Genomic DNA, 10,555 nt, shown 5'->3' with positions numbered 1-10,555 from the left:
TTCACGTTTTATTATGTAAAGAAATACTGCCATCTTGTGGTGTTAATGGTAGATTCATATTTAGGTTGCTGCCTAACTTCGGATTGCATCTTGTTGCTTTACTTGATATTCAATAATGTTCCTTTATCAGGGCAAACTGATATCGGAAACCCAGAACTAAAATCTGTTATGTTACATCTGTCTAGAGATTAGGGCACTTCTGACCTTGTTTTATTCAGGGGAAGTTGAACATTTTCCAAGTGTGTGCCCTGACCATAACACCCATAATACTTCACCATAGCTACAAAAGTAACTGGCACTTTAGAGCAGGATTGTCCGGCCCGAGGGGTCCAATCCAGCCGTGTGTGTGTGTGTGTGTGTGTGTGTGTGTGTGTGTGTGTGTGTGTGTGTGTGTGTGTATATACACACACACACACACACATATGTGTGTGCATATACACACGCACACACGTACATATACACACATACGTGTATGTATATATATATATATATACACACATGTGTGTGTGTGTGTGTATATACACTGCTCAAAAAAATAAAGGGAACACTTAAACAACACAATGTAACTCCAAGTCAATCACACTTCTGTGAAATCAAACTGTCCACTTAGGAAGCAACACTGATTGACAAATTTCACATGCTGTTGTGCAAATGGAATAGACAACAGATGGAAATTATAGGCAATTAGCAAGACACCCCCAATAAAGGAGTGGTTCTGCAGGTGGTGACCACAGACCACTTCTCAGTTCCTATGCTTCCTGGCTGATGTTTTGGTCACTTTTGAATGCTGGCGGTGCTTTCACTCTAGTGGTAGCATGAGACGGAGTCTACAACCCACACAAGTGGCTCAGGTAGTGCAGCTCATCCAGGATGGCACATCAATGCAAGCTGTGGCAAGAAGGTTTGCTGTGTCTGTCAGCGTAGTGTCCAGAGCATGGAGGCGCTACCAGGAGACAGGCCAGTACATCAGGAGACGTGGAGGAGGCCGAAGGAGGGCAACAACCCAGCAGCAGGACCGCTACCTAGCCTTTTTTGCAAGTAGGAGCAGGAGGAGCACTGCCAGAGCCCTGCAAAATGACCTCCAGCAGGCCACAAATGTGCATGTGTCTGCTCAAACGGTCAGAAACAGACTCCATGAGGGCCCGACGTCCACAGGTGGGGGTTGTGCTTACAGCCCAACACCGTGCAGGACGTTTGGCATTTGCCAGAGAACACCAAGATTGGCAAATTCGCCACTGGTGCCCTGTGCTCTTCACAGATGAAAGCAGGTTCACACTGAGCACATGTGAGAGACGTGACAGAGTCTGGAGATGCCGTGGAGAACGTTCTGCTGCCTGCAACATCCTCCAGCATGACCGGTTTGGTGGTGGGTCAGTCATGGTGTGGGGTGGCATTTCTTTGGGGGGCCGCACAGCCCTCCATGTGCTCGCCAGAGGTAGCCTGACTGCCATTAGGTACCGAGATGAGATCCTCAGACCCCTTGTGAGACCATATGCTGGTGCGGTTGGCCCTGGATTGCTCCTAATGCAAGACAATGCTAGACCTCATGTGGCTGGAGTGTGTCAGCAGTTGTTGCAAGAGGAAGGCATTGATGCTATGGACTGGCCCGCCCGTTCCCCAGACCTGAATCCAATTGAGCACATCTGGGACATCATGTCTAATAATAATTTGTCAGCACATTCAACTATGTAAAGAAAAAAGTATTTAATAAGAATATTTCATTCAGAACTAGTATGTGTTATTTTAGTGTTCCCTTTTTTTGAGCAGTGTATATAAGACAGAGTCTGCACCCCAACCATGTGATCTACTTTCCTTTGACTAATTCATCCCAGAGAGCACCATAACCGAGTAAGGCCAAGAGGTTTAACAATTAGAAACAATGTTGACTTTTAATCTTCTGTGCAATACAATATAAAATGTTACATTACATCATTTCATTTTTTCTATTGAAAAGAAAAACTACATTCAATAAGTACATCCTGGGGGTTTCTGCTCCTGACCCTCCACATACTCTGGTCAATAATTTGAAGCAGATAGAGGAGAGGTGGTTGGTGCATACTCAGCGTGGGGTACACTTGGCATGGTGGAGGGTTTCATGTGCGTGCCTGGTAGGTGTAGAAAGTGCAGTGGTGTAAAGTATTTAAGTAAAAATACTTTGAAGTGCTACTTGTCATTGTTTTGAGTATCTGTACTTTACTATTAATATTTTTGACAACTTTTACTTCACTACATTCCTACAGAAAATGTACTTTTTACATTTTCTCTGACACCCAAAAGTACTCTTTACATTTAATGCCTAGCAGCACAGGAAAATTCACACCCTTATCAAGAAAACATTCCTGGTCATCCCTATTGCCTCTATTGTGGACTCACTAAACACAATTTACAAATTGAGCATTTGAGTATATTAAAATATATTTAAAACCTAAGACTTTGACTCAAGTAGTATTTTACTGGGTGACTTTCACTTGAGTCATTTTCTATTAAGGTATCTTTACTTTTACTCAAGTATGACAATTGTGTACTTTTCTCACCACTGTGGTGAAAACACTTCCATGTGGTCAGTCAGTCACCACTCCCAAAAACGGCAGTCAAAATTGGACTGGGGTTGTAGCTAGAGCTCAAAATATGTTTCAGGGGAGGGAGAACACAGTTTTTACTCCTAAATTGACATCACGTGATCTCTGTGTACACTGTCCAGTCACCTGCTGGTTTCCATAATCGACACTACAACTCAGCCATCATCGCAAATCATAATTCAACAAGGAAAGGAGAGTGAGTAACCTCCATTGCTACTCTCACCAGCTGGGTTGACCCACAGTGCACAATAGAGACACACAGGTCCCTGTGATGGAACAGTAATGGCATTACCAAAGTCACCTCAACAAACGAGGCTCAGGTCCCATCACTGATGGGATATAAACCATGTCTCCATGGCAGGATACACCTCATAACATACAGCCAATCAGAACTGGTGTGCTATGTATAAGGTTTAAACCCGATAAAGCTGGTAGGCTTGAATCTATATAAGTGCCTGAGCACATTATTTTTTTTAATCCGTACATCATTGGTGGGTAATACAAATACACCAGTCGCTCAAATGTTCTTGTCATCGGAAAGTGCAACTTGTATGGCCTGCACGTCATCCTCACTCTGACCCTCTCTGGGATGGGATTCCATCTCTTCGTAAGGGGGCGGAAGGATATCGGGGCTTTGATTGGATGGATGGATACGGTAACTGGAATCTGATAGGTTGTGCGCTAATGATGGACCTGGAGCCGCCTGGGAAAGTAAGAGTTGGGTGGGCCCTCTGCAGGGTGGCAGGCGTTGCCCCCAGCTCCCATAGACAGCCTCCTCATAGCTGGGCAGAGACACAGGCAGGCCATCCACCATCAGATCCATCTGGTCAGAGGAGCGCCTGCTGAACAACAGTTGAGAGATGATCAGATGACTTCAGAGACAAGACACAGCACACACAGTGGGTGGAGTTATCTACAATCTAATAGACACTACAGCTTTGAAACACCCACCATTGATAACAAGATGACTATTTTAATTTTTTTTACCTTTATTTTACTAGGCAAGTCAGTTAAGAACAAATTCTTATTTTCAATGACGGCCTAGGAACAGTGGGTTAACTGCCTGTTCAGGGGCAGAACGACAGATTTGTACCTTGTCATCTCGGGGATTCGAACTTGCAACCTTTCGGTTACTAGTCCAACGCTCTAACCACTAGGCTACCCTGCCAACTATCAAAAACAACTGAATTAAATTCTTCCGTCTCTTAAAAAGGTCTTTCAGCGTTCACTCATCAGATTATAAAGGGGCTTTCCTTACTGGATGTGATGCCTTTCCAAGCCTCTACTTTTCAAAGCCACTACAGTGCTGTAACCATCCCTACAGAGCAACACACCTGATTCAACCTAACATCAAGACCTTGATTAGCTGAATCAGGTTTGTTAGTCCTGGGCTGGAACAAAATCTACATACACTATAACGCACCAGGACCAGGGTTAGTAGTGACCACACTGCTATAGAGGCTCCAGTCATATGAATATAGTTGTGTGAGTGACAGGGATAAGAGCCAATCATATCTGCCTACCTATGTGAGTGACAGGGGAAAAGTCGGGACTTGATCACCAAGCAGGCCGTGGTGGTGAGGAGGAATATGGACACGCCCACCGCCGTCGTGGCAACGCTGGGGAGTGAGTGGGCCACCTGGTCCTCATAGTTAGCATGTCTGTCTGAGAGAAAACACAACACAAACAATCAACACACACACACACCTACAACACACTTAGCTCTGGTCCAAGGCGTTACTAACACCCTGGACCAGAGCTACAACACACTAGACAAACACATCATTTTGATGAAACACACTACTGACACTCATATGGACAGTATGATACAGGGTCTTTCAAAGGGAGTCATGCATCTGTAGGTGTGGTTTCTTATATCCATGATGCAGTACATTTCTGTGAGGTTTAATAGGGCAGAGGAAAGAGACTGGTTAGTTTGGTGACTTTGCTCACTTCCCGTTTCTTGATGCTGGTTTCCTGCCTCGATGCAGCACAGGCCTGAAAGAGGAAGCACGAGGCTCGGCTCTATGACTTGAGAGTAAGATGTTTAGAATCTGCTCTGTCGGCTTTTGCATCTAACATACACCAAGTAGATCACTGACCTATGTTGTGTGGAAGTCACAACAGTCTAATGTCAGCACTTAGCAGGAAACACACCATACTGTTAAGCACCCTAAAACACTGCTCAGCTCCTCTCTAGTGCCATGCAATGCCTATGTAGGCTATACTCACATGTAGGCTATACTCACGGCCATTGAAGAAGAAAAAGTAATGCTTACATAAGGATTATAGCTTTTAAATCTACTGCTACAGAGTGGATAGAGTGCATGCTTCCACCTGCCTCTTCCACATCCAATAAGTGGACGAATGAAGGGGGGTGTTCATAGCATTGCTATTACTCAGCTTATGAGATGACTCTGTAACATTTACATCATCCACCCATAACCTCTGTGCATATAGACAACCAGGAACCAGGCAAAGTAATAAGTGTTAGGTGTCCGAGTTCATGCATTTACCAAGTCAGTGAGTCTGAGTACAGGGCCTACCTTAAATCACACTGCAACCGTTGACCTGACTGTAGTTTACCTAACACTCATCTCATATCAATCACTCATGGACATACTCCACACACACATGCTTTTGTAGGCCCGCGGATCCATTTCCAAAAATAACAAACACAAGGTCCAATTTCGAAATTTGTTTGTTTGCATCAGCAGTTTTTCTCTTGTTATTTCAGTCACTGATAGTCACTCAATTACCCCATGTCACCTAAAATATTTTAGATTGGTAAATTAGTCTAACAGCCAGCTATCTAAACTTATAATCACGGTAGAATTTCTGACTGGGGGGGCCCCCATTGATTTTGTTAGTCACTCTCACTCAGATATCAAAATATTCTCTACGCCCCATGGCAAAACATGTAGAATTGCAGCAAACTTGCTTTTAATTAGCAACCTTTATCTACACCCCATGGCAAAACGTGTAGAATTGCAGGAAATTAACTCTAAAACTTCAATTTTGCTGTCAAGAGGGTGGCCACTAAAATATTTTGCTCACAAGATGGGGGCTACGTCTGGCTCGGACTGCATTCGTGGGTATGGATGTGGGTAAGGATGTGGGTATGCAGATCCGCAAGCCACTGCAGCCCCCAATGATGAGTTCCGATTCTGTGGCCCCCACCCCCATCAAAGTTGCCCATCCCTGCTCTAGTCCATTACACTATGGGCAAAGGTTTCCCCCTCCTCCCCCTTGGCCGTGGTGACTCAGTGCACGACACTCACCTCGCATGGCGAGACATGTGGGCACGCTGGGGATCCATTTGCCTTGGCGGCAGTGCAAGCTGCGCACCATCTCTTTTGGGATGGCATAGCCGGGCTCACAGAAGAAGTAGATCACGCTCTTCTGGGGGAAGCCTCGGCAGGGGGAGGGCTCGCAGCGGAAGCCTCCGTGTTCTGGCACCAGTGGGTAGGTGCAGTTCCCTTGCCTGCCTGCAGATGAGGCATACAGTTCAGTTGTTTGACTTTACTGTTGAATCTAACCTGCAGTTATTGCATCTCAAAGCTCTGTGATTCAGGTTTGATATTTGCTATTTTATTAGGATCCCCATTAGCTGTTGCGAAAGCAGCAGCTACTCATCTTGGGGTCCACACAATACATGATATAATACAGAACATTAATAGACAAGAACAGCTTGTGGACAGAACTGCATCAATTTAAAAATGGCACACGTAGCCTACATAGTAATACATACAAACTATCTAGGTCAAATAGGGGAGAGGCGCTGTGCTGTGAGGTGTTGCTTTGAAGAGGGGAAAAAGCTTTTGTTAAGAGAGTTTATTATTAGAGACAGTAGTTTGGATAGAGTAAGACAGGGGGTGTCTGGGAGGAGGAGTCTTGCAGGTCAGGGGAGAGGGCTGAGAGTCAATGCACTGTGATGTCGGTTGTATGTCCAGATAGCTGTAATCCTTGGAATTAGTGAACTTTCGGGTGCAGTGGTGACTATTTCAACTAGTGCATGGTGGTGCAACATGGATCCCTAGCAGAGGTGATCACTGTGGGTGGGCAGTTGTGGGTGGTCGGGGAAGGAGATGGATACCTGTGGTGAGGTCTGGAAGGGCGACCAGGAGAAAGAGCCCGTAGCCCAGAATGACATGTCCACGCAGCCATAAAGACCCCCACCGCGCAGACATCAAAAGTCTACCTGCAGACACAACAAACAGAGGACTCAGTGCCCTGCAGATAGTCATGCACACACTTATGCACACACACAAGCATGCATGCACACACACAGTTGTTAAATACCAACAAATATCTAATCATGCACATGGAAATCATACCCTTTTGATGTAACAAAGGCAGGGGACAGCAGTTCACAACTGCAGCTACCATAAACAGAGACAGCCTGACCCTGAATGAGCGAATCAATGCCCTTTCATTTCCCAAAACTGAAACTAAACTTGGGTTATTGTTTAACACCTGACATTTACCAACATTACTTATATGACTGGTAGTGTTTTTTTTCACCGGGTCCATATTTCCTGTGTTAGCAATCGACTTGGCACATAGGTACGGCACGAACACAAATGCCATGGTGTGGTGGGTTTTGGAGTGCCAGTCATCTCTGGAGCAGCGGGGAGGTCCCTGCCAACACCATGTGTGCTGTTCTCACACAACCTACAGGTGTAGGATCTTCATTTGAGGCAGTTTGCTACAGCAGGAAAATAATCCTGCAGCAATAGGAAATGTGAATTATGTGGATTATAATTAATGGGCATTTTTGTAGGGGTTGATAACATTTCCGTAAGGGAAAACCAAGTCTGACATTTTTAAATGGAAATTACAAACTTCCGAAGCCTATCTATTAAACCTATCTATGAAGCCCATCTATGAAGCCCATCTATGAAGCCCATCTATGAAGCCCATCTATGAAGCCCATCTATGAAGCCCATCTATGAAGCCCATCTATGAAGCCCATCTATGAAGCCCATCTATGGAGCCCATCTATGGAGCCCATCTATGGAGCCCATCTATGGAGCCCATCTATGGAGCCCATCTATGGAGCCCATCTATTAAACCTCACACTACTGAATGTTACATTTCCTGCATTGCTGGAGTAATGCCACAGGGTGATCAAATGAAGATCCTACACCTGTATCTATCAGGCAGTGAGCTGTGACCACAATGTAGGAGGGTGGCATATTACTCACCATCATATTAAAACTTCTGTTCTGCGCAAGCTGTGAAGTATGCCATTACACATTTCTCCAGCTCCATTATAATGCATTACTTTAAAATGCGACTCCATAAAATGAAATGTAATAAGTATGTATCAATAAAAGGCACTCATTTGAACATGTCCAGTAAAACATGGATGTATTTCTCCTCTGTATGGATTTGGTAAGTGTTTCATCTTCTGCGTGCCAACAAGGATTCCCATGTTTGATGGGTTATTACTGACTAACTAACCTATTGATTTCATGACTTTTGCTATGCAGTACTTTGCACTTTCTGCTCTGACTTTCAAACTACTCAGCTGCATCCCTTCGAGATGTTCCTGTTAGTGTAATACATGGAGGACTGACACACAGTGACACTTTTCCTGCCATCCCACTGATCCACGAGGAATAGGTGCGCCTTCTGTGACTACACCCACATCCCATATAAGTCAACCATTATAATATGACTCACGCTACTTATGTCTTTGTGTTGTCATGGAAATTAGGACATGCAATCAATGGTGTTTTTGTGTGTCCTATTAAGACACAAATGATAAGGACCTTGTAGACTACGGCAGAATATGGTAAGCTAAAGCTATTGTGTTCGTCAAAAGCAGGTAGGCTCATAGAAATAAGGCTAGTGTTTGTGGAACGTTCATGAGAAACCAACTAAATAGCCTATCAGCGCTCGCTGAACATAAATGCGCAACGGAGTTGAATGCACAGGTGCAAACCCAGAAATCACCAGATACCCCCAAATAAATAACAAATGCCAAAGCTGACGCATTTATACCATATCCAGAATGCTATTATATCAAACCACGAATTGAAATTCACAATTTCTCTATCCGACTAAACTCAACTCCCAAAAATGCAAAAATTATTCCTAGCCTACAAGCTAGCCATATCTTACATATCACGTTATATTATTGGGGTTAAACTGATTACATTTTGGGAAAAAATGACTTGCCTAAAAATAACATCTCACCGATAAAGCTACTCACCTGTAGAATCTAGATATAGGAATATTCTGTCTAAGGTTTAGTCCAAAATGGAATAAAGCAATACTTCTCCGTCTGTTTGATGTACGATCCGCTCGTTTTTTTTATTCGACAAATCTCCTCCAGATGAATGTGACATATAGCAACAAGTGGATCTATTTCACAGCCGCTGACAATTGAATCATTGCTCAGCTGTGTTTCTGACAGGAACTGAGAGACTTATCATAGGCTGCCGCCCCGACTACGCGCGCTGCTGACATTTGTCGATTCGTTTTACATGGCCTGGTGCCACGGGTGGGCGGAGCTGCCTCATTTTAGACAATTCCATGGGTCCTTAAAATATTCGTCAGCCCCCGGGGTACCGGGCCATGATACACGAACTCCACCACCGTAACCACTGAGTCTTCACACAAAAACATCGCCCTGGAGCAAACGTCCACTGGACCTTCACATTCTGGAAATTCAAGCTCAATTTCGCAGAGCTGTGAAAATGTAACTTTCAGTTCACCGCAGTGTAATGAGCGGTCAGTGTTTTCGACCACACTTTTTACAAATCCTGTTAAAAACCAAACTGTCCCCACCATGGTCGCCTGCTAAAACGAGTGAAGTGAACAAACAAAAAAGTATACAGTGCCAGGCCCGATACAGAATCACATCTGATAGAATGACTAGACGGAAGTGCTAAAAATAGTGCCGAGTGTGCTAATACAACAGAATTGAGTTCCTCCCGGAGATACATTATTGTATGATGTCATATTTGATCTCATCATATTTCCCCAATGTATCAGGTTGATAAATATGAAAAGACAAACGTTTGGTTCTACCTAAGACACAATATAACTGACTTCTTAGCAGTCAACCACCTATATAGTACATGGGCTCCAGCCCATACTTTCAAATAGATGACGATTTAAAACCATAATCACAGCCAAATGTTATCATTCATCAACATCATCAGTAGTCTCTATGGGGGTGCCACAGGGTTCAATTCTCGGGCCGACACTTTTCTCTGTATATATCAATGATGTTGCTCTTGCTGCGGGCGATTCCCTGATCCACCTCTACGCAGACGACACCATTCTGTATACTTCCGGCCCGTCCTTGGACACTGTGCTATCTAACCTCCAAACGAGCTTCAATGCCATACAACACTCCTTCTGTGGCCTCCAACTGCTCTTAAATGCTAGTAAAACCAAATGCATGCTTTTCAACCGTTCGCTGCCTGCACCCCAGCACGCCCGACTAGCATCACCACCCTGGATGGTTCCGACCTAGAATATGTGGACATCTATAAGTACCTAGGTGTCTGGCTAGACTGTAAACTCTCCTTCCAGACTCATATCAAACATCTCCAATCTAAAATCAAATCTAGAGTCGGCTTTCTATTCCGCCCGTAGCACGCGCTCCAGCAGGTGTATCTCACTGATCATCCCTAAAGCCAACACCTCATTTGGCCGCCTTTCGTTCCAGTTCTCTGCTGCCTGTGACTGGAACGAATTGCAAAAATCTCTGAAGTTGGAGACTTATCTCCCTCACCAACTTCAAACATCTGCTATCTGAGCAGCTAACCGATCGCTGCAGCTGTACATAGTCTATTGGTAAATAGCCCACCCAATTTTACCTACCTCATCCCCATACTGTTTTTATTTATTTACTTTTCTGCTCTTTTGCACACCAATATCTCTACCTGTACATGACCATCTGATCATTTATCACTCGTGTTAATTTGCAAAATTGTAATTATTCGCCTACCTCCTCA

General features: G+C 44.3%; 1 protein-coding gene across 2 annotated transcripts; it reads right to left on the bottom strand.

The window, feature by feature from the left end:
* Positions 1-1,862: 1,862 nt before the first annotated feature.
* On the bottom strand, positions 1,863-9,389 carry LOC115136931 (sushi domain-containing protein 6-like). Of its 2 annotated transcripts, none has more exons than XM_029672852.2 (5): positions 8,800-9,389; positions 6,676-6,780; positions 5,861-6,067; positions 4,103-4,244; positions 1,863-3,421 (listed from the first exon to the last, which is right to left on the bottom strand). In XM_029672852.2, the coding sequence occupies exons 2-5, from the start codon at positions 6,767-6,769 to the stop codon at positions 3,097-3,099; spliced, it is 768 nt and encodes a 255-aa protein (XP_029528712.2). In that variant the 5' UTR covers positions 6,770-6,780; positions 8,800-9,389; the 3' UTR covers positions 1,863-3,096. The 2 variants fall into 2 exon arrangements, with proteins under 2 accessions (XP_029528712.2, XP_029528713.2); XM_029672853.2 differs by having other exon boundaries at positions 1,863-3,418; positions 8,800-9,387.
* Between the last annotated feature and the right edge of the window lie 1,166 nt (positions 9,390-10,555).

The sequence above is a fragment of the Oncorhynchus nerka genome, linkage group LG11, assembly GCF_034236695.1.
Source record: "Oncorhynchus nerka isolate Pitt River linkage group LG11, Oner_Uvic_2.0, whole genome shotgun sequence".
Taxonomy (NCBI): domain Eukaryota; kingdom Metazoa; phylum Chordata; class Actinopteri; order Salmoniformes; family Salmonidae; genus Oncorhynchus; species Oncorhynchus nerka.
Note: the sequence above shows the minus strand (reverse complement) of the source record. Positions and strands in the feature narration are given on the sequence as shown.

Bases quoted from the DNA above. Each gene is read 5' to 3' on its own strand.
- LOC115136931 (XM_029672852.2), bottom strand. From the start codon at position 6,769: ATGTCTGCGCGGTGGGGGTCTTTATGGCTGCGTGGACATGTCATTCTG. The intron at 6,068-6,675 runs GTATCCATCTCC...CCTCATCTGCAG, and splicing joins CCTTCCAGACCTCACCACAG to GCAGGCAAGGGAACTGCACC. The intron at 3,422-4,102 runs GTAGGCAGATAT...ACTGTTGTTCAG, and splicing joins TTCCCCTGTCACTCACATAG to CAGGCGCTCCTCTGACCAGA.